The 24,854-nt window shown below is 44.1% G+C and overlaps 1 protein-coding gene across 1 annotated transcript in view; it reads right to left on the bottom strand.

The window, feature by feature from the left end:
* Positions 1–24,854, bottom strand: part of LOC137774130 (collagen alpha-2(I) chain-like) — a 43,474-nt gene that overhangs the window by 14,074 nt on the left and 4,546 nt on the right. Inside the window, exon 7 of the mRNA XM_068559237.1 lies at positions 23,996–24,130. Coding sequence (XP_068415338.1) covers positions 23,996–24,130 — 135 coding nt within the window. The remainder of the gene's footprint in view (positions 1–23,995; positions 24,131–24,854) is intronic.

Raw genomic sequence — 24,854 nt, 5'->3', positions numbered from 1 at the left:
ACGGGGTGTAGTCTTTAAAGAATGGTGCCCAAAATAACAAACCATAAAAAAAAAAAAAAATGGCGCCCAACTTCCTGTGTTCAGATCCCGACCCCACTCTTCACTGGCCACGTGGCCCTGCAGAAGCTCCGTGAGCCTCAGTTTCCTTATTTGTAAAATAGGGATCGTAATAGTACCTACCTTACAGGATAAATGAGAGGATTAAGTGACTAAGTGTGTTGCATATAGTATGTGGAGGGTGCTTAAAATACTGTCTGGCACATAGTCAGTACGTGTTATATAAGTATTATACATGAACACTGATTTCTTCATGCTTATTTATATCATTTTCACTGTCCCAAGAAAGTTTTATAATTTTCTGTATAAAACCATATATAATATATAAAAAATACATTGCTACATATACATATAACATACAGAAATATGTGTAATAATATTCCTGGGAACCTTAACCATTTTGATGCTATTGTAAATGGTATTTTAAAAGTTTTTTGGGGGGTGTACCGTATTATTGTGTTTTTCTTTAGTATGTTTTGTGAGCTGATTATGATTATCTTTGATGAAGAATTATTAAGTGCTCGTGTTGCATAAGATACTTCTTGGAGCAGACAAGAAATGTGGACACTTCCATCTGGGTGACTGCCCATCACACTTGGTTTCACGGGATTGAACATTTTCCCATTTTGCGTAATTTTAAACGGTTGTATCCTATTGACATCTGTCGTGGAAACCCATGTGAGAGTTTTGGCAGCCTGGTTCATTTTATCTTGCATATCAGGCTGCTTTCAGTTCGTTATTTCTTTTCAATTTATGAACTCATTCTAGTTCCATACTTGATCGCGCGCTTGAGATCGCGCATTTTATTTCCAATGCTCTTCCTTTCCCCGAAATTCTGTCCTAAAGATGCCACACCCTTTGAGATTGGAGTCACAGCTTCACACCTCGACTTGCATCCACTATAAGTGACAATCCTCTGGGTGAAAACTCACATTGTTCCTTTGCCGTTCGTTTGTCACACGAGTCACACACGTCTCTGAGGAGTTATCATTTTTTAAAGAAGAAAGGAAAGGGAAAAGAATATGCATATGTATATGTATCTCTCTCTCTGTGTATAGGTTCCCCTCAACTTGTCTGCCTCTGGTTTCAGTTCTCACCCCTCTGGTCACGTGGCAGTTCTGCCCCACGAGGGAGGTGAAGCCCCAAGCTCTGTATGATTTCATTTTGTGTCGCAGAAGGCAGAAACTCAAAGTGAAACCAACGAGAAAACCAATGTGTTCTTAATGGTTTTTACCCAAACCATAAATCCGTTTCTTGGAGGGAGAGGGGAATCACCCAACGTCTGATCCAGTTTCTCTAGCGTGTTCCAGGCAGTGTTTGTCGCTTCAGTGATTATCTGCTGGGACTCAGGGGGTTCATTGAAAATGCAGGTTCCTGGGCCTGATCTAGACCAAGGGAAGAAGACAAGTGGGGGAAAAGAGGAGGCAGGGATTTGCATATTTTAAACGATTCCCTGGTGGTACTGACAGGCACACGGGACCTAGTAACAATGCTGATGGTGTGGTAGGCTCAGATTTTCATCGATCACCTACCATTTAAAGGACAATTTCAGAGAGGTTTAATATAGGATCGCTGACACCTCTTAGGTGCCATGCGTCCGGCCCTTTATGTTTAAACCTATGAGTAGACCACTATTATTAGCCCCATTTTACAGAAGAGGAAACGGAGGCGCAGAGAGGTTAAATAACTTGCCCAGAGTCAAACATCTGATGCGGAACTGTCATTTTCTTTGTGGATCCTCAAAGCAAAATCCTGCCCTTTGTTAATTACAAAATAAGCTGGACACTAGCAGAAATGGACCTAAAGGGTCTATTTGGATCTGAATTGTGCCTTGGTATTGTGTCCTGTGCCTTATAAATTATTCATTCCTTTAGCAAGTCCTTAGGAGCATTTAGAATCCCTGTGGCTTAGGTAGGGATTCCACAAAAGGAAGGCTTATACAGGAAATGAGAGTGTATCAGACAAACTCGTAACTTCTTAGCAGGTGCCCGAGGATAGATGAGAGGATGGTGGGGTGGAATAGAGGGGCTTCTGTCCATTGTTAACCTGTGCCAGGCTCTGTGCTGAGTGTTTACGGGTAATTTTTCATTTATCCCTCACAAGAACCCTGTTCATTGGCTTCTGTTGATCCTTGACTGAACACACTTAGAGACACAAAGAAGCTCGCCCGTGGTCATACAGCGTCCAGGTTGTGATAGGAAGACAATGCCTGCCTCTCTCCAGAACCCGGCTTTGAGCCACTGTATGTTCTGCTTTTGACTATGCAATCAAATAGGATTTTCTGTTTTCTGGAGGAGAATTACTGTCCATCTGATAGTGACCCAGACAGTCTAGTCACTAAGATCACTCTGAGGTTTAAAGAGATCTTCTCAATGGCTTATGATGTCATTCATCATTTACTTGGCCTCCCCACTTTGCCCCCTGGTTCTGTTGCCCCTGCCTGGCCCGCCAGGTAAGAATCCTTCAGAGCTAATATGACGATGGCCAGGTTCATGGCCAATAACAAGATTGACAGATGTCTAGGGACTGGACGAGGCGCAGAACTGGTTTTTTTGTTTGTTTGTTTTTTTAATTAATTTATTTATTTATGGCTGTGTTGGGTTTTCGTTGCTGTACGCGGGCTTTCTCTAGTTGAGGCGAGCGGGGGCTACTCTTTGTTGCGGTGTGCGGGCTTCTCATTGTGGTGGCTTCTCTTGTTGCGGAGCACGGGCTCTAGGCGCACAGGCTTCAGTAGTTGTGGCGCATGGCCTTAGTTCCTCTGTGGCAGGTGGGATCTTCCCGGACCAGGGATCGAACCCACGTCCCCTGCATTGGCAAGCAGATTCTTAACCACTGTGCCACGAGGGAAGTCCCCCAGAACTGGTTTTTGAAGGAACATCCTAGCTTTGCCCATAAGTACACCATTTGCTTACCACTGTGCAGAGGCGGGGTGGCCTTCTGTGCTCTAAGCAGGCTCCTTAGTTTTCATGAGAGGATGTTCAGTGTCTGGTATTGTGCCATATGCAGGTGAATCTATTTGTAGGGCAGGAATAGAGATGTAGTCGTAGAGAACGGACATGTGGACACAGGGGGAAAGGGAGGGTGGGACGAATTGGGAGATTAGGTTTGACATAAATACACTACCATGTGTAAAATAGATAGCTAGTGGGAACCTGCTGTATAGCACAGGGAGCTCAGCTCGGTGCTCTGTGACGACCTAGATGGGTGGGATGGGGGAGGTGTGAGGGAGGTCCAAGAGGGTATACATATAGCTGATTCACTTCATTGTACAGCAGAAACTAACACCACATTGTAAAGCAATTTTATCCAATTAAAAAAAGAGAGAGAGAGAGAGGGAATTCAATACGATTATTTTTGAGCCACTTCAGAATTGTAGAGTGTTTGGTCATGAAGAAACCTTAGAAATCATCCAGCTCAATTTCTCCATCTTACTGAAAAGGGAAGGAAAAACCTGCACATTAAGAGATTTGTTCCAGGTAACTGGTTAGTGGCAAGTCTAGAACACAGTTACCGGCACCCAGCACAGTACCTTCCTTCCACCTCTTTGATCTGATTTTATGGCGGCACTGCCCTCATCAAGCTGAATCATGTCATGAATAAGCCCTAAGAATTTCAGAATTTCAACTTCAAAATGTTTCATATGGTAGGGCTTTCTGAGGACACGGGCTCAGTATTTGGGGCACGTGGGCTCAGTAGTTGAGCATGTGGCCACAGTAGTTGCAGCACGCGGGGCCCTAGAGCGTGTGGGCTTCAGTAGTTGCGGCACGCGGGCTCAGTAGTTGTGGCTTGCGGGCTTAGTTGCTCCACAGCATGTGGGATCTTCCCAGACCAGGGGTCAAACCCACGTTGGCAGGCGGATTCTTAACCACTGCGCCACCAGGGAAGTCCCAATAGGGCTTTCTTTCTAAAGGCAGATTTACCTTCCTTATTATGTGTTATTTAGGCTAGTGATAAAATTATTTTATGTTTCTAAATGTACAATGGTGGATGATGAGAGAGACTCTTCTGAACTATTACCAGGCCTGCTGGAGAGCTTCACATCCAGCAAAGTGGAAAATCTCCTTATGGATGTTCCATTTGCTTATACAGGTTTTCAATGGAGAGGAAGAAAACCTAACAAAAAGATAATAAAAGGAAGAGGTACGTATCGTTGTGAACGTCTTTATCACTTTTTAATCTTCTAGGCCCCCGACCTTATTATCGAGGCCTCAGACACACAGATGTGGGTTGTACCCTCTGACCCAGTGTCCTTGGAGAATGGGCATGTGAGTGGAGGAGACCTAAGAAAGAATCTGTTCATTAAGTTTACTGTTTCATTCATTAAAAATAATCCCACGAGTGTGGACCAGTTAAGGCAGTAACATCAGGGCCCATGCTGTGACTCCTTGCCTTGTCTTCTGCTCTACTCCATACAAATTTTGTCACATTGTCATTGTCACATTGACTTCACACTGAGATACAGAAGAGCCCATGGCCTTTTTCTTTTCTTTTTAACATTTTGTTGAAGTGTAACGTGCTCACAGAAAAGTACGCATAGTATAAAGGGACAGCTCCCTGAATTTTCACTGGATGAACCCACCCCCGAGAGCTTTTGAGTACCACAGGCCTGGTTTCATAATCTGGTGTCACCATTTACCATCTGTGTCACCTTGGGCAAATTATGGGACCTTTGTGCATCTTAGTTTTCTCACCTGGCGATTGCTTTTCATAGGTATTTGTGGAGAGTAAAGATAATATAGGTAACTTACCCAGGGTTGTTCTTCCTACCCTCTAATCCGAGGAGAGCCTCTGCAAACTAACACCTTCAAGGTGGGTTACGTGTGTGGTAGTTGGAAGTGTGTAATGTTAAGTAACCACTCACATGTATCCAGAAATGTAGCTGACAATATGGATCATAGAAAACAAATGACTGTGACTGATTTTGGCCCAATCTCTTCGAGGGCTCATTGGAGAAGCTCGGTTTGAAGTAGGTTAAAGTTTTACCCAGTTTACTTATTCATATATACCCCGCTTCATTCCAAAAAGGGATCATAGAAATATGCACAGTACAACAGTATTTAAAATAAATGAGGGAAAAATTAAAAAGAGAGGGGAAAAATAATTTAAAAACAAAAAGAAAATATAAATGAATGAATGAATGAATGAGTGAATAAACAAGGAAATGAATCAAGGCTAAAGTAGAAATGTAAGCTAAAGCCTAGGGTGAGGTTGATACACAAAATAGTGTCACGAAATCCAGATCATTTGCTAGATGTGGGCCTCAGAGCTGGCTTTGGTCTGCTTAGCACAAAGCAAATAGGGGAAATGATTAATAATAAGACTCATAGGGCCCTTGTGATATGAAAACAAACCAGTTGTGCAGGAGAAACACGATTTTTTCCTTGGCACCAAGACCTTCCTTCTGTGGGTCTTCACAAAGAGAATTTGATGCAAAGTGGTGAGATGCCCTGTAATTGATCAAATCATCTGCTTTGTAATGCTGTGTCTTAGCCTCTGCCTCTCTGTATACAGGTGGCACAAAGCCAACGCCTAATTTAATAGAAACAGTTTTATAAATGACCATAAACTGATGAAATTCTATTCTCCAATTTATTTCAATGATACAATGAAAAATCATACAGCCTGGTTACACGTAACAGAGAAATCCACTTGTGAAGTTTCTAAACCTACCAAGCAGCAGTGTGGTTTAAGCTGGATGAGACAAGAAGAAGTTTCGACTATTCTTCTAAAGAAGGCTCTGAGGAGGAAGCATGATTTTGAGGATGTGCGTGGGAAAAAGGGACTAGGAGAAACTGAAGTGAAGGGGGCTTTCTCGGTGTGAGCTGCAGTCTGAGAGCCAGTACAGGCCTGGGCCTGCAGGACTTGACTTTGGGGAGAGGAAAAATATGCTTCGATGAAAAAATTATAGTTCCTCACCACTGAGGATCAGGTCTGGGGGAAGGATAAAGAGGTCAGTTTGGGGTAGGTCGGGTTTGCAGCACCGCTCCTTGGGAAGTTATATTTTACAGACACACACACACACACTCAGATATATATCCTTGTCATTATGTTAAGCAGAGTATCTGGCAGATTCCAGCCAAATGAAGGCATATACACAGAGGCAAATGATGAAAAATTGGGTTTAGTTTTGAAATTTGAAATTCAGATGTTTGTCAAATAAAACCACCCTTAATGGTAGCAGCAAATAGGGTGTTTTCTTGCCATCACTGGTAAAACAGTGGGTCTCAAAGTCTAGTTTGGAACCTTAGGAATCCCTGATGTCCTCTCCATGGGTCCATGAGGTCAAAACTATTTTTATAACAATAATAAGGTTGACTTTTTTCACTCTTTTTCTCTCTGGACTTAGCCAGAGGATACGTGATGTGTGATATCACAACAGACCGCAGAGGGACTTCCCTGGTGGCGCAGTGGTTAAGACTCCACACTCCCAATGCAGGGGGCCTGGGTTCGATCCCTGGTCAGGGAGCCAGATCCCACATGCATGCCGCAACTAAGAGTTCGCATGCTGCAACTAAGGAGCCCACCTGCCGCGACTAAGACCCAGCGCAACCAAATAAATAAATAAATATTTAAAAAACCCAAAAAACAGACTGCAGAGACCCCCAGCACCTTCTAAATCCAGGCATTAAAAGAGATTTGCAAAAATGTAAAGCTATGTATTCTCATTAAATTTTTTTTTGGAACACAGTTATTTTTCATAAAAATATGGTATTTATACTGATGTGATGGATTTGTCATTATTTTAGATAATAAATTTATGCTCGGTTTTAATTTCTAACCTGGAAAATACTGACAGCTGTAAACCTACATAAACAAAAGCTCTTTGGTTAAAATTTAAAATCAATAATTTTAAGACCAAAAAGTTTGAGAACCCCTGTATTAGGAGTATTTTTACCACAGACTTTTTTTTTTTTTTACCGTGCCGTGCAGCATGCGGGATCTCAGTTTCCCAACCAGGGATCAAGCCCGTGCCTCCTGCACTGGGAGCGCAGAGTCTTAACCGCTGGATGGCCAGGGAAGTCCCTACCATAGACTTTTGATACCAGGCACTAATAATGGTACACAAAGAGGTGTATACCTCACTGCCTGGACACAAACCTGCAAGTAAATACACAGAATTGTTCCAAGTAGTGTTGACATCTCCGCTTTATCAGCGTGTTCCTACCACAGAAATTTAGTTAGCACTGGGATGATGGCAATTAATAAAACAAACAAGGTCTCTACCCTCATGGAACTGATTTTTAATAAAAGTGTGTCGAGAAATCAGGATCGTTAAGGATTTGCAGCATACCAGAGGTCAGTGTATACTGCCACTCTGGAATTGGTAGAAAGTGAACCTCTGAAGGAAGGAATATCACCGCTGTGGGCAAGGCCCTGTGCTGCGTGCTTGTGTGTTACTTAACTTTACCGCAGTCTTATATGGTACGTATCATCGTGTGTCTTTATGAGTGCAGACACTGAAACTCAGAGAGGTTAGATCGTTTGTCTACGTTGTCAGTTGATAAGAGATAGAACCAGGGTTTGTGCATTTTTGTAGCACCTTTGCTTTAGGTAGTCTTTCTCTTTTAAGGAAACAGTAGATTTGCCCTTTCTCTCTCCCCACATCCACGCTGGAGGAAGGGCCTGGCCTTGCCATACTCTTGCAGTGCGTCTCGTGTACCACGTTCTCGCACAGATGCGGAGAGTAGTGGTGAGGAAACCTTCACATCCAGGTTGGGAATCTTCCACTGCGGTAGCATCCAAGTGCATCGGGCTGACATTATCTACGAAGGGGTTTCAGACAGTGTGGAACCTGTTTAACTGGCCGAGCCCACCCAGAGGGTACTAGACACCAATACAGTAACCACAGCAAGACCTGTTTCTTAGTACCCTCTTTCTGCACAGCCAGTTAAGATTTCAAATCACTTCTTTCTTTGCCAGGACAGATTATTGCTTAAGTGTCTCCTGGAGGTGACCTTTCTGGGCCTGTAAATGGTTTAATTTGGACCCTGGTAGGTGTGCTGGGCCGAATCTAGGGGGCACCTTTGGATTCAAAGCCAGTTTCGGCCACTTGGGTTTTCGTGGCAGCCGCCATGGTAGGTATTTCTGGTCCCAGAGGAGCTTCCTCTGACCTATGTGATGTACCACCCCCTCCCCCTTCTACCCTCCCAGAGAACCTTCTCCATCAACTGCCAGAAAGGCCTGTGACCTGTGGTCAGAGCCCAGCATAGTGACTGCTTGGTGTATCAGCCTCTCCGGAAAGCAGTCTAAAAACCTGTGCACGATTCTGGAATCTTTCAGATGCCTCAGGGACTGGAAATAAGTCTCTTCTAAATGGAGAGCACACTTGCATACACACCCACAAATAGTCTTCAATCAGGATGGAATCAGGGCCTCTGCTGGCCAGATTTTTGAGTTGCATTTTAACTCCGCTCATGTCGCGCTATAATTTGAAACACCCATTGTCCATGCAGCCGACGAAACCTGCAGAGGTAGCGGGTCGCGGCAGGCTGTGCGTGGGAAACAACGTTGATCATCTATCTGAATTCAAAACATGCATTTTGACCAGTTTCCTCTGGGTGGTTTCTTCTCTTGAAAAATGACTTGCTTTAGTTAGCTGGCCGGCGAAGCCCTCTCACTGTGCAAGGACTTCTCACATTCCTCTCTTTCCCGGGCCTGCCTCTCCCAGTGTTGCAGAGCCTCAGCCGTCTCGGCCTCCACCTCTTGCCCAGCTTATCAGCTGTCCTTAACCTTTGTCCTGTTATCTTGGTGGAGCTGTGGTGCACTCGTGGTGCAGCAGGAAAACAGTACCTCTGTGCTCAGAACAGTGGTCCTCCAACCCGCTGGTAACTCTTTCCACCGTGGTTTAAATCAGGGCCCATGGGACTTCCCTGGAGGTCCAGTGGTTAAAGACTCCGCGCTTTCAGCGCCGCGGGTGCGGGTTCGATCCCTGATCGGGGAACTAAGATCCCACATGCTGCACAGTGCGGCCAAAAAATAAAAAATCTAAAAAAAGAAAAAGAAAGGAAGGAAGGAAGGAAGGGGAGAAAGAAAGAAAGGAAAGAAGGAAGGAAAGAGAAAGAAATCAGGGCCCTTCCCCAGCTTTCTCGATGTCTTGGTTTGCCTTTGGGGAAAGAAGGAAGAGCCATTCCAGTTGGGTGTTTACAGCTGAGGGTGTTTTCAGCTGGCATCTTGGAAGATGGTTTGCCAGCTTCTCCCTGGCAACACCTGGCATTTCGTAGTCCTGTTACTTCCCATCCTCAAGGCAAGGCACGCAGACAGGGCGAGTGGCCTTCAGCAAATCGGGGCAGTTCAGAGTTGTCTGAACACAGCGACTTCGATTTGTTGGTCTGTTTTAACTTCAGCCCCTTTAAAGAGAGTCCGAATCCTTATTTCAAGTAGAGCCAAGCCAGTCAGAGGGACCCCACCGGTGTGATTTCGGGACCAGCAGTGATAAAGTGGGGACTTTGGGGTGAGACAGGCTCACTGAGACCTTGGGAGATTCAAGCCCTGCTAACCCTCCCTTCTGCAAAATGGGGGCAGGTGTCTGCCTCCGGGGTGGTGGCAAACGTTAGATGCGATCCTGTAGGCAAACCACGTGGCTCAAGATGGAGTCAAGGCTCTCGGGACACATTAACTTTGGTTTGTTTCCAGCTTCATGATCCAGACCTGTTTCCAGTGCAAGCTTTTGTAGCTCTGAAGCTCACTACAATCAGCATTAAAGCAGTAAAGCTAAGGGGAGCCTGTCTGGGGGGGTATCCTCAGCTGCTGGGGAAATGGAAGGGAAGAGAACAGAGGCGAGGACAAGCCATGCTTCCAGAAACTTGAGTCACGAGGAGAACTTTGAGAGGCTGGAGCCAGAGGGGAAGCAGGGGGAGACTGGGGCTGGGGAGTATCTGCATGTGTCTGCACTCCCGCCTGTGACCGCTGAGGTGCTTTCTCCTCTTTCCCCGATGTCTTCTACCACCGGACAGGCTGCCATCAGGCCGCTGGGCAATCTGCATCCGGGCCCTACCTCCCGATGATGCAGCAGCTGCTGGTGGTGCCTGCACGGCCACGTGGCCTTGTCAAGTGCCTTCTGGCTGCTGTGAGCACCCGGGAGGGCTTTCAGATTTCAAGAAGTGAGAATACTCAGCTCTGGGAGGCGGTGGGGGGATGGGGCCTGAATGCCAGTCCCGGTTTCATGTAGCTTTGGACCTTCAGCCAGTCACCCTCTGACCCCAGTCTCCTCACATGCATGAGGATTGTGAGTTATCTGTGCACATGCATAGACCAGACCTTCCAGGCCCTGAGATCCTCCCCACGGGGACCGAATGCACTTGAAACCAGCTCTCCAGGCCTCCTCCTCGGAGGTAGTACTACCTGCCAGGATTAGCACCTGGGGTGCGGTCCCTAGCTACCAGCACCTCTCCAGCCCCCATGCAGCTTTGAGAAATCGTCATTTGGGGACCGTGTTCTACATACCCGTGACCAAGTTTGCTGGAACAACTAAGCAGTTCCCAGCACAGCCCAGTGACCCCACTGCTTCCCACGCAGCCCAGCCTTCCTCAGCCTCTACCTTGAACCTGCTTCTCTTCTGCGACTCTGTCTGAGAGCTAGAAACTCATCAATGAATCTTTCATTTTCAGTGTGCTCTTCCTGAATGAGTCGTCACTTGGGTTTTTTTCTAACTTTGCTCTCTGATCTCAAGGGCCACATCTGACAGAATGCTTGTGTTTAAAAAAAGGAGGGGGGGTGTTTTTTTTTTTCAACATCTTTCTCTATTAATCAAACGACTCTGGTTTACCCTAAATGCCTTACACAGGACTCATTTAGAAGGCAAGATGCTGTTTGTGAGAAAGTGAAAGTAGCTGATAATCCTTTTTTTATATGTGAAAAAACTGACCAAGCCATTTAAACCTTTTTCCTCCTGGTAACTTAGAACAAAATCAGCCAAGGGACTTGAATTTTTGTCACTTTTGATTTTTCCCTCCTTGTGCCCAGGATAACGATGTCATAGGAGCTTTTAGGTACCACACTCCTGCTCAACTCTTTAGGTAAGAGGAATAATTGGCTTTCTCCTTGAAAGGAGGGTAGTATGGGCTGTGTCTGAGCTTTTCTCTTGCAAATCCCCCTGGGTACTTAACGGTAAAGTCTGACTAGCTTCTAGTCTGCGACTCTTCTCGCTTTCCTTTGAACAAGGGCAGTGAGTTGCTCTTTTTCTGCCCAGCCCTCACGCTGAAAAAATCCAGTAGGTGGCCAAAGAGTCTTTAGAAGACTGAAGACAGAGCCATTGGACCAGGTTTTAAAAAGAAAAGTGTGCTTGGAGCTTTGTCCAGAGAACAATGCAGGAGGAGCTGAATGGGACCCCGGCTTGGGGACAGGTGACTTAAATTAGGCAAGTTACAAATTGACATGTCTGACTATGGCTAAATGAAGTTCTCAAAATAATCCCCAAACCTGGCACTCGGAGAGTTGAAGCGGGTCCTCAGACCAGAGGTCTCGGCCAGCCTTGTTTCAGCCTCTAATTTATGATGTGGTGGCATCCCCTGCAGCCCCACCCGGGAGCCCCTCTGGAAGGCTTGCTCTGCGGGACACAGACGGACTCTGCCAGCACCCAGGGAGCCCAACCCCAGGAGCCCCGCGGGTTGAGAACTTTGCCCTTTGTAAACGCCTTTTGTAAAAAATTCTGAGTTGCGGAGATGGTGATAAGGAAATTGCTCTGCAGTTTTATGGTGCCAGCACTCGGTTTCCTGTGGTTTCCCATGTGCCGCTTTGATTCGAGTCCTGCAAGGCCTGAGAAGCGAGTGTGACCCCACCCTCTGTCACCTGTCCAGGGTCTGGCTCGTGTACGTCCCATTTCCCCAGCCACAGGTGTGTGCTGTGTCCCGGGGGATGTTCCCAGGAGCAATCTGCATCCTTGAATAAAAGATTCACTGAAAGTGACTGGTGCCTTTAGCATTTGTGTGGCGATCGTCTTTATAGATATAGTGGTAAAACAGACGTTACATATAATTTACCATTTTAGCTGTTTTTGGGTGTACAGTTCAGCGGCATTAAGTGCATTCACACTGTTGTGCAACTATCACCTCCATCCTCTCCAGAACTTTTTCATCTTCCCAAACAGAAACTCTGTACCCATTAAACACCAACCCCCCCTCCCCCTCCCTGGCAACCCCTGTTCTACTTTCTGCCTCTATGGATTTGTCTCTGTAGGGACATCATGTAAGTAGAGTCATCCAGTATTTGTCCTTTTGTGACTGGCTTATTTCATTCAGCATAATGTTTTCAAGGTTCACCTATGCTGTAGCCTGTGTCAGTACTTCATTCCTTTTTAAGACTGAATGACATTGTACATACAGACCACATTTTGTTTATCCATTCATCATCTGTGAACACTTGGGTTGCTTCCACTTGTTGGCTATTGTGAATAATGGGTGTCCAAATATGTTTGAGATTCTGCTTTCAATTCTTTAGGGTATAGATGCAGAAGTGGAATTGCTGGATCATAGGGGTAATTCTATTTTTAATTTTTTGAGGAACTGCCATACTGTTTTTCCATAGAGGCTCTTCTATTTTGCATTCCCACCAGCAGTGCACAAGGGTTCCATTTTCTCCACACCCTTGCTGACTGTTGTTGTTTTTCTGGCTTTTTGGTACTAGGCCTCCTAATGGGTGTGGGGTGGTTTGGGACAGTGGTGGTTTTAGTATTGGTGTTTGGTGGCGTGCAGAGCTGAACGCCCCCCCTCCCCCCCCCCCCCCCGCTGTGTTTCTGTGCGATGGAACAGACTCGAGGAGAAGGCCCCTTACCCTTCCCCGTTGCCTGGGGTCTAGATCTGAGCCCTTGCTCTGGTCTGCTCTAGCTAAGCCCTGCGGCTCTTTGGGCAACTGCAGATAAGAGACACGTGATCTGGGCCGCTCTTAGCTCCATCCTGGAGGAAGGAGGTTGTAGCAGCTTGGGGTGGGTTGGGATTCCTTGAAGATCTTTCTTCCAAGCACTTGGGCAGGAGCAGAGGCACTTACTTTGATCAGTTTGCTGGGGGGGTGTGCTTTCACTGGAAGGCAAACTCACCACTGACACATTTTTTAGTTTTACAGAGATATCCTGCTCCTCCCACAGCTTTTGAAAAAGACGCTCACCTACCACAAAAGCATTAGTTTTCCAGGGTAAATGGAAAAAATGCAAGACCTGTTTATTGCAGGTTTATGTTTCCAGTGGAATGATTGCTTTTTAGATGATTTTGAAAATTGTGGCTCTGATCCCAGATTTCTGGTTTCATAAAATGCTTTGAGATTCTGTAATATGAGGAGATAACACATAAAGTTCACATGGGTAAGAATAAGTCTAATTAAATTAGTACAATAATAAAGTAAGGCAATTACATAAAATTTGGGAAATTGGAAAAAATATAACCCATTCCCATCACTCTAACATTATTTCTTTATCATTTTGGTACATTTCTTTCCAGTCTTTTTTACTTACTTAAAAAAAATGATTGTAATAATATGTACATAAAGTGTGTAAATAAAGCTTTCCACAAGGTTTTGCCCAGTTTGCTGATGCCATTAGCAATTCAGCATGTGAAACATCTACTCATTTCATTATATCCTGGTGGACTTTGGGCATTTCTTTCCCCCTAATTTAATAGAAAAAAAAATGTTTAACTACTTGGCTTAATTTATGTTTCTTTTGTAAAAGGCAAATGATGTTTTTCCTGGTTTGTTTTTTGCTTTTTTAATTTGACATAGAGAGGTTCCTATTTCTATGTGGTCAAGTTATCTATGGTCTTTTTTTTTTTTAATGTCCCTTTTATTTCTAATTTTATATTTGTCTATTCCTTATTTGCATTCGAGTTTTAAAACTTCTTCCTCCTCCAGTGGTATGATACATTTTTTTCTCTCTGGGAGTATGACCAATTTTGTTTTTATTTTATTTTTCAGTTTTAAAACTACATCCCTATTTAACTAGTTAATCCACAAGGAATTTATTTGGGTGTATGGTTTGAGGTAAGAATTTACCTTGATATTTTCCCCCATATTGCTAACCAAGTATTCCAACAATTATTAGTTACTGAATAATTCTGTCCTTCTCTGATGATTACTGGTGCTTCCTGTATCATAAACTGACTTTTAATAAGTGTATCAGACAGATCTATTCCTAGTTTATCTACTCTGTTCTGTTAATTAGTTTTTTCTTGCACAGTCCCCATGCTTTAATTATAGACTGATAATTGTTTAAATATCTAATATGCCTTCTTCCTGTAGTTGTGTAGCAAAATTTTCTTTACTATTCTCATCTGTTTGTTTCTTTTAGGCTCACATGGGAACTGTTTTGTTATGTTTCTTTGTATAAAATGTTTTATCCAGTTGAGGTTTTGATCAGAATTGCAGTTAACATATAAATTAATTTAGAATATACATTTTAAAAATAAAATTTTAGCCTTCCTATCTAAATCTTGCTTATCTCTCTTTACTTTTTGTTATATCTATGTCTAGGTTATGTCTAGGTGGGTTTTTTTTTTTTTTTTTTTTTTTGCTTTTATTGATTACACACAGACTTTTTTGAATTTGTTGATTTGTGAATGGGGTTTTTTTAATTGTACTTTTTCTTTTAATTGTACTTTTTGATGGTTATTGCTTTCATATAGGAAGTGTGTGTGTGTGTGTGTGTGAGTGTGTGTGTACTTGCATATGTTATAGCTATTCACTTACAGAGCAAAGCAATAACATATTGAAGAGAACACAGTCGTTGGAGTGTTTGGAATGGATCAGACTTGATCCATTGGATCAGCTCTACTACTTACTAGATGCCTGACTTTGCGAATATAGCACTGCAGTGTTGATCATATAGGATTTCAATAAATGATAGCTACTTTGATTAGATTTCTCTTGAATATAGTTTTCCATTTATTTCTTTGGGTTTTCTATTTACACAATGATATCTATAATTAATGATAATGTGAACTTTTTCTTTCCAGTACTTAAATCTCTTTATCTGTTTCATGTCTTGTTGCATTGGCCAGAAAAACTTGCTGAACAATACTAAATAATTTTTTTCTGTCCTGGAGATTTTTGTTCTTACTTTTAAAGAAGTTCCTCTAGCTTCTCATTATGAAGTATAATTTCCCTATGAAGTATATTAGTTGGCTGTGGTTTGAAATGGATACTCTTTATATGTTGGAGAAGTATATTTCAGTTCTTACTGTTTAAGTGTTTTTAAATTAAAAATCAGTTATCTTGGGGACCACCATGGTGTCAAGTGGTTAAGGCTCCACGCTTCCAATGCAAGGGGCACAGTTTCAATCCCTGGTCGGGGAACTAAGATCCCACATGTTGCATGGCGCGGCCAAGAAAATATTTAATATATATATACTGGTTATCTTGGAAGATTCATACAATTTGAACAACTTTATTTACAAATTACAATATTAATATTACCTAAGAGGAAAGATAGAAATTAAGGATCACTCCTATCTTGAACATACAGGTTATTATTTCCTGTAAAAATACCTGTCTCTGTATGAGGTATTTATGAGTCCTCTTATGGATTTGAATACTGAAGAGCAGTTAACCTCCTTGGGGATGGGGTGGGGTCGGGGAGGGCATCTTCCCTTTAGTGGCCTAACCACCAGTTTCTTCATATATAGAAATCTGTACCTTGCTTTTATATCTGGTTGGGGTTCCACATGAACCTTTTTATCTTTGATTCTTACTTTGAATTCCCATGTATACCAAAACTTAGAACATACAAGTTTTAAGTAGAAATCATATTTAAACTTTGTAATCTTAAACTAGGTATTCTTCTGGTTCAGGTTTTTTGGTGTTTTAATAATAATTGTTTTCCTGATGTAAAAGTAATATTTATTCATTCTGGAAAATTTGAAAAATTTGGACAACCACAAAAACAAAAATTAAAAATAACACATACCTCTTTATAATTTTTTCACTTACTGTATTTTGAACATTTTCCAACCTTAAGTAAACTTACACTTCATGATTGCTAACGGTAGCCTGTTATTCTATCATATGAATCTTCTACCATTTATGTACTAAAGCCCTATTAGTAGACATTTAGCTTGTTTCCAGTTTTTCATGATGGCAAGTGATCTAATAACAGCCATCTTTATACAAATATCTTTGTATATATCTCTTTAGAAAAGCTTCTAGAATTTTTTTTTTTTTTTTTTTTGGAAATGGAGTGGCTGGCTGAAAGAAGTACACATTTTCAAGGATGTAAATTTTCAAATTTCTGTTCAAGATAATTGAAACAATATCATTGCCACAACAGTGTATATCTATTTTCCTCAGCTTTGCCCAAATTAGATGTTGAAATATTAAAATATTTTTTGCCAATATGATAGGGGAAAAAAATCTTAACTGCAAGCTTTGATTTGCATTTCTTTCATTACTACAGATGCTGGACATTGAAACTGTGTTTATTACGTATTTATATGTTTGCTTTTGTGAATTGCTTTTTCATATCCTTTGTCCATTTTGCAGTTGAGGTGCTCTTTTTATATTGACTTGTAAGAGTCGGTAGAGCATAAAAATTAAGAGGAAAAGCATGAAACTCAGAAAGAGGTCTACATTCATGTCTCTGTTCTGATGCTTACTAGCTCTGAGACCGGGGCTGTGTTACGTCTTAGCCACTCACTGTCTCCACTTCTCTATTTTAAAAGTGGAACTAACTGTATCTCCCTTATAAGATTATGATGAGATATTGTGTGCAAAGCTAACACATCTTATACACCTACTAAAGTGTAGCTTTTGTTATACTGAGGCTCGTTACCAACTCTGCCTGTAAATATGCTTTTTTCCTAGTTTGTCATTTCCCTTTCAATTTAGCCTGTAGATTTTTTTTTAATGTATTTAAATCTAAAATTGTTATGCAAATGGAAATGTGCATCTTTTCCTTTATGGTTTCTTCCTTTGGCCTAAAAACCCTTCAAACCTGCCCCCACCCCCCCACCCCCGCCCCCTGCCCAGCCAGAGACCAGGTAAATATTTACATATTTTTCTTCTGATTCTTCTATCCTTTTACATTTTACATTCAATTCTTTAATCTATTTGGAATAGGTTTTAGCCTTTGGTGTAAAGTTAGTGTGAAGTTGGTATTTGGTGTGAAATTTTTTCCCTTTCAATTGTTCCAGTTCTGTTGACTCATCTATCCTTTTCCCCTTGCTGATTTGAAGTGCCACCTTTATCATATAGCAAATACTTCTAGGTTTCCTGTTTGATTCCATTGACCAGTCTAGCATTGCATTGGCACTATGGCATAGGATGGAACATATGTACGTTATGTATATTCTAGCTCTATTGCATGCTTAATATCTACATGTACTTATCTCATCTCCCTCCTATTTTTTTTTTTTCCCCAAAACTGAAAGTTTGTTTCTCTGTGCAACTCTAGACTTACAGCCTGATCAGGACATAAATTTTCCTGTCATCCTATAGAGTGCAATAGAAAGAACTTGGGCTATAGACTCAGAGGACTTGGATTCCAAACTTTGCTCCACTCACTAGCTGTTTAAGTCGGGCATATTATGTACTCTCTGTGTGCCTTGGGTTCTCTACTGAAGGAATCATGGGAAAATCAGCCCTTATCCCCAGTTCTTCTGAAATAACAGGACCAACTTGACCAATCAGAGAGTCACATCACTCAGGTCTATCTATTTCTATAAAATAAGCCATTGTTTTACTGACTGCAGAGAGTTTCTAACTCAGTATTTCGGTTATAACAATTTTGTCTTATCTGTTGTCATCATAATATAATTTCAGTAACATTAAACAGCTTTATAAGTACTTTTATGTATATACATGCTCACATATGTAAATCCAGCTATATAAACATACTCATATTGATAAATGGATGATTATCATGTAGCAGTCAAGAAATAATGAACTTGATGTGGGCTATTCTGTTTTTTTTTTTAATAAAAGATTACATAAGGAACTTGATGTAACCTTAACAGTTTTATTGGATTAAGATGTACGTGTTTGCTGCAGCATGTAAATATTAAGCATCAAATTTTAAAATATACAATAAGAGCCACAGTTTACTGCGTACATAACATGGGCCAGATGCCTTTTTTGAATGCTTCATGCATATCATCTCTTTTGATCCTCATTATTACATCCGTTTTTTAAAAAATTATTTATTTATTTATTTGTCTGTGTTGGGTCTTCGTTGCAGTGCACAGGCTTCTCGTTGCAGTGGCTTCTCGTGTTGTGGAGCACAGGCTCTAGGCACGCGGGCTTCAGTAGTTGTGGCACGCGGACTCAGTAGCTGTGGCTCGCGGGCTCTAGAGCGCAGGCTCAGTAGTTGTGGCACACGGGCTTAGTTGCTCCGCGGCATGTGGGATCTTCCCAGACCAGGGCTCGAACCCATGTCCCCTGCATTGGCAGGTGGATTCTTAACCACTGCGCCACCAGGGAAGTCCCTACATCCGTTTTATAGTTGAAGGAACTGAAGTTCTCCAGAGTTGGACACCTGTACTAGTGACAGCTGGTAAGTGATGGTGCCGGGATGGTACCCAGGGCTGTCTCACAGCCCAGGCCATGCTCCTTACACTGTAATGGGCCACTTCCAAGTATATTTGCAGTCCTTGTTTTGCTTTGTAAAGTCCAATTTCTGAGAAATTGGAGAAGAAAGAAAGTAGTTGAAGCCTGAAACTTCGGTTTCAATTTAGGAATAAAACATGATCTGATACACAATGGAAATGGCTGTAAGGCACAGGAAACATGAAGAACTCATACAACTATAGTGTAAAGATAAATCGTGGGGAAGAGGAACGGACCTGCTGTGGAGAGAGCTCACATTTTAAAATTTGAATTCCCTATATTGTCTGTCACATTCTGTAGATGATTGCTTCAGATCCTTGACTCTGATAGAGACGTTAAAGATAGGGACATTAAAACATAACAACCCTTTAGCCTGTAAGACTCACTGGGACAGGGAACTTGTGTGCTTTATTGCACTCAGAGCCTGGAACATCATCTGTGCAACCAATCGCTGGTTGAATGAGTGAGTAATGAATGTCATGTTTCTTTAGTAACATGAAGAAGTAACGTAGTCAGCCCACACACTCTAAAATATCTCATGTTTTTGAGCATGGACTCCATTACTTAGCTGAGGTGAGCGTATGAAAAAGTGCCTGAAATTGCCAAGTCCATTGCCTTGTAGGAGTTAGAGGCAGTGGGTAGAATCATCCGCACGCCCTAGTCACTGTGGAATGACACCCAAGCACTAGATATGACTTTATTTCTTCCAGAGGGAAAGAAAGAGAGTCTTCTGTCTATTAGGATAGACACACTGTTTTCAGTGTTTGCAATTGTCAGCATCTTTCACGGCTATCTAGTTGTGTAATTTACTGCAGCTTCTTGAGCACTTTTTACAGTTGAAAACTCTGTTCTGACCCTTTGGCCTGGGAACATGTGGACTTAGTCTGTGAGCAGGAGGGCCAGTGGCCAGAGTTATTGGAAATACTACCGCACTGTCAGTAAGCTCGACTGACAAGTACTGTTTGGGGGTCGACTTAACTGAAACTGCAGAAATTTTACTTTGCTTCTGTCCACCCTCAGTTGAACCCACAAAGGTACAGATACTTACTACTTATTGAAGAAGTATTTATTTTATTTATTTGTACTCTGGTACATGACAAAAGAGCGCTATCCGACAAAGAAACAAATGTTGAACTCTGAGTACATCTTCTAGGGAAAGAAAGAATCTGCATCCTGTGAGAATAGAGCAGTTTTTTTTTCTAGTACCTGCCACGTTGTCTGAAGGCAGGAGGGATGACCGGCCCTTTCTGTGGAGGGGTGAAGTTAAATCATTTAAAAATTCCATAAGCAATAAACTTACATCATGGAGGAAAGGTTGACTTAGAAGAGTTATTTAACCTTCCCTGATATTCTGATATCTTTGAAACAACTTTAATAGTTTAGAAGTATGCTAACCACGCATCAATTTAAAACCCAACTGAGAATCAGGACGTCAGCAACTTTTGGCTTCTGGGCAGCAAAAGGAGATGCTGGTCCCTACACTTACTTTTGACACATTTCTCACAATCTTGGTCATCCAGTTTCCTAACCATGTAGATGAGAAGCCATCAATTAGAAAGGGAAGAGGGGGTTGCTACTGGCAGGCACACTGAGTTCAGAAACAAGTGACAAGACACAGCCAGAGAGTGAGGGAGGAAAAATAACTAAAAGCAGACAGAAAACTCCAGCTGGGATCTACTGCGGAGGCCTAGGGGATGTTAGCAAATAGCTAGTACCTACCTATTCAGATGAATAGTTTCTTGAAGATGCGACCATCTTGTGGCCTAGTATAAATCTTGCTTATAAAAAGTTATCTTTATTTGACAATCCAATAAAATATTTGAAGTTTATAATATCATTTTGTGCAGATATTAACTTTCTGACTTTTCAGAAAAGGGAGAAAAAGTGAGGCAATGCATAATACATTTTAGAAAACGATTCTGCTCCAAATGTTTAACCTTTACAGGGAAAAACCGTCAAACACCAGAAATAATGCATTCCCCAGGGTATCTGGTAGCTAAAGTAATAATGTATTGAGGGTAACAGAAGTTGTATGAAGGTAGCCTATGATGCTGCATGGCTTGTCTGAGAGGCAACATCTGATTGGCTACGTTACTAAGGGGATTTGGACGTTTGAAATGACGTCTCACCACTGCCTCTCAAGGCTTCTGCTCGCCTTGCCCGTCCTAGGCAGACCTTCCTCCCACAACTGGAATTTCCCCTACGTTCCCCACTGTTTCCAGCCCATTTCCACCCCTCCTTCATGTCTATTCCACCTCTGCATAGGGTGCAAACGTGTTCATCGAGAACCTGCGCTGTGCCAGCCCCTGGGCTGAGGGCTGGGATAGAGGAGTCATTAGCCAAGACAGGCCCCGACTTTCAAGCCGCCCCGTCCATTGAGACTGTGCACCCCCTGTCCTAAGAAACTCGAATTGCCGGGCTTCTCCACAGCACATTCCCTACTTCTGCACCCCGCTGGAAACTTCATTTGTCCTTAGAGACACTTCCTCCCAAAGCCCTTCCTCAAGAAGACGGGTTCTCCCGGTTCACGGGGAGGCCGTGGGGTCTCTGGAGTGTTTTCTACTCGCCTTCCACGCCAGGCCCCCTGTCATCTTTGGGTCCCTCCTTCTTGTATCAGTCAGCTCGGGCTGCTGTAACTAAGCCCCACAGGCTGGGGCGCTGGAACAGCAGCAATGTATTCTCTCACAGTTGAGGAGGCTGGAAGGCCAAGATCGAGGTGCTGGTGAGGTTGGTGCCTTCTGAGGTCTCTCTCCTGGGCTGGGAGATGCCACCTTCTCCCTGTGTCCTCACCTGGTTGTCCCTCTGTGTGCGTCTGTGTCCTGATCTCCTCTTCTGAGAAGGACACCCGTCCTACTGGATTAGGGACCATCCCAATTACTTCGTTTCACCTAATGACCTCTGTAAAGGCCATACCTCCGCATACAGTTACACTCTGAGGGACTGGGGGCCAGGACTTCTGCGTACGAATTCGGGGGGACACGGCTTAGCCCGTGCTACCTCCTCTGACGCGGGTGTCACCTGTCAACGCCCGCCTCTTCTCATCTGCATCCCGCCATCTACAGATCCTCCTGCACGAGAGCCTAAGCGACCAACTTCACATTCTTCCTCTCAGCCTCCTCCCTGTCCTCGTTCTCGGTCCCTCCGTGAATGGAGGACCCTCCGTGTCAAGCACTCGTGTCCTGTCCTTCCTGCATCGTTTCCTCGGCCCCACGAGTAGGGTTTCTCTCCAGCTCGCAAGAGTCATCTGCTTCTCTGTCTCCCCCGAGGTCTCCATCCCCGTTTCCCATCCTCAGACCCCCTTCTTCCCCTCATCCCCGCTTCTTCCCTCATCCCCCCTTCTTCCCCTCGTCCCCCCTTCTTCCCTCATCCCCCCTTCTTCCCCTCATCCCCCCTTCTTCCCTCATCCCCCCTTCTTCCCTCATCCCTTGCCTCACCCTCCTGGTCACTGAAACTGCCTTTCTTCCTCAGGGCCCTGGGCCACTCCCCGTTCTTACAGCCTCAGGCCCTTTCTCGTGTCATCCATCCCCCTTGTGATGGATTTTACTCATTTCAGCTTCCCACTGTCAGTAATCCCTACCATATGTTTTGTCCCCTCCGTGGCTCTGTGGCATTGAAGCTAACACAGAGCTGAACTTTTCTACCACCAGTTCCTGACTTCTCGCTTCAAGCCTTAGCCCCCCTGCCACTCCCCTTGCTCTGCGGCCCTGCTGCTGTCCGAAGTCAAAGCCATCGGATGGTAACTCCCACAACCTGATGTAGTAGTTAACTTTCTACTATCTTTTCCCCTTCCCTCCTGTCACAGAATATGAATTATCCCTCTTTTTCCCCAAGGCTGATCTCCCTACCATTTCTCCTCTGCCGTAGACAGGCAGGCAGGCAGACACACACACGCATACACACCTTCCTTCAAAAGCTGTGTTCTGTTTCATTGATCTGTATTCTCTCTCTCTCTCTGGATCTACATTCCTTTCCTGTTGACATAAATGTCTATGGAGAACAGAAAGGGGTTTGTACCCGAGGTTTATGTGCGGGAGGGATGGTTATAAAGCAAATTAGCAATACTGAAAGCTGGCCATTTGCTTATCTTTCCAATTAAATCCTTGTTAAGACGGCACAGACAATACTGGCCCTTCTGCCAAACTCCAGTCGAGAGTATTTTATTCAGATTAGTCAAGACAATCAAGTAGGCATTTTTTGTTAGCAAACTATTTAATTCTCGATTGACTAACAGCAGCAGGGGTGGTGACAACAGGGAAAGAGTGGGTCCCAGGGTGCAGCTCAGCTCTGCCAGGTCCCAGCCATCCCGGCCTCGGGACCTTGGGACTCCTTGGTTCCATCAGTTGTAGGATGGGGGTGATAAGGCACCTGCCAGGCTGGAGGACGGAGGGGATTAAGCAAGATGATTCACAGGGGACTCTCAGAGCAGCGCCTGGCGCATAGTAGGTGTTCAGTACGTATTAGCTGCTATTATGTTGCCGTTGTTACTTTCCTTTCTCACCCCTCCTTTTATCACCTAACTTCTCAGCCTTCAGGCCTTCAGGCCTTCACTTCCTCTTCTGCCAGTCACTCCTTAACCCTTGCTTTCTGGCCTTTGCCTTCCTCTCTCAAATCAATTTACTTTCTCAGATCTCACCCCCTTTTCAGCTACTTGCTTTGACATCTCTGTGACTTAACACCGTTGACAGCCTTTTTTTTTTTTTTTTTTTTTTTAATGGCAGCACTCCCCGCCCCAGCTGTTCTGCTTCTTTAGAGGAAAGAGACCGAGAGCACTTGTCACCCCTCCTCTGCATCCACCTCATGGCAGGCATTTCCCTGGGGTTAGCCTCTAGCCTTTTACTTCCCATGCTCTCTGGCCCTCAGATGTCTCTCCAGGCCTTTTTCCTGGGTCCAGCCTCCTCTCGTCTTCCACACACCACCCCCTACTCCCCCCCACCCCGCCATGATGCATGGACCCACCCCCCAACCCGGGTCCCAAACCAAGACCTGGGAAGCTGTCTTCTTCAAGTCTCTTCTTCTCCCTCCAAAGCAGTTGGGACCAAGCCCAGGGGATTCCATCTTCTTTACCACCTCCCACCTCTGGTCCCTCTGTCTGTCCCCCTCTTTTTAATTTAACCCCTGCTCTGTCATGTGTCATTCTACCGATGCTGGAGTGGTTTCCCTTCTTCTGATGCCACGCCCCATGGTCAGTGCTCCAGAGGGATTTTTTTTTCCTCTCTCCCATATCAAATTGGTCAAATCCTATTGCATCTGTGTCCTAATTATGTCTCAAACCAATCCATTCTTCTCCACCTCTATAGCCAGCGGCTGACAGAGTCCTTATTATTTCTTAGGTGGGCTCTTCTATTAACTCCTACCTAGCCTTCCAATCCCAAGTCTCCCACACCCTTCTCCACAGTCCCACGAGGGAGGCTCTGTCTACCTCTTCCTTAAGCCCTTTCAGGGGCTCGGAGTCAGATAAAGCACAGGTCAGCTCCACGGTGTGCCCGGAGCTCTCGGCCGTCTGGGCCACGGGCGATTTCTCCAGCTCCATCTCTGGCTGCGTCCCTTCCTCCCTCTGGTCCAGCCACAGAGTCAGGTATTTGCAGTTCCGTTAACTGACTTTGTTTTACGCCTCTGTGTCCTTGTGCTTGCTACTTACCGCTCCCTCTGTCTGGAGCGCCCTGCCCCCTCCTTTGGGTGGGGTTGGGACACCTACACGTCTCATGAGATTCAGCGGATCGTGTCACCTCATCCTAGGGGCCTTCTCCACCATCCACATCCTTGTTCTCCTCGATTCTCTTCCACGGCATAGCTGTCTGGTTTCCATTATTTCTACTTCCAGCTCAATGTCACCTGCTCTGTCACCTTCCACCTCCAATGGGCTCCTACTTCTGACTTTCTCATTAGTCATTTGTTCTCTCCATCACCCGGCTGGGACCCAGGCATCATCTCGGCCCTCACTTCTTCACCCCCCATTCCCGGCTCACCAGCTGCTTTTCTATCAGTTCTTCCTCTGAAGTGGCTCCCGATCAGCTATTCTCTATCCCTTCCCTGCTCCACCCTAGTTCAGGCCCTCGTCCCTGAGGTTCTCCATGGATGGTGTTCAGAGTTCTCTGTGGGACAGCCTCAGCCTGTTGGCTTTCGCGCTCATCACCTGCTACTGCTGTGTGGGTTATCATCCAGACACACTGGAATCCTTACTGGTCTCTGAACAGGGCTCATAACTTGCTGCCACTGTGCCTTTGCATCTGCTATTTCTAATCCCCATCTCCATATACGAAATTTCTAGCCACTCTCCG

The sequence above is a fragment of the Eschrichtius robustus genome, chromosome 12 (genome assembly GCF_028021215.1).
Source record: "Eschrichtius robustus isolate mEscRob2 chromosome 12, mEscRob2.pri, whole genome shotgun sequence".
Lineage (NCBI taxonomy): Eukaryota > Metazoa > Chordata > Mammalia > Artiodactyla > Eschrichtiidae > Eschrichtius > Eschrichtius robustus.
This window is presented reverse-complemented; position numbering and strand designations above follow the sequence as displayed.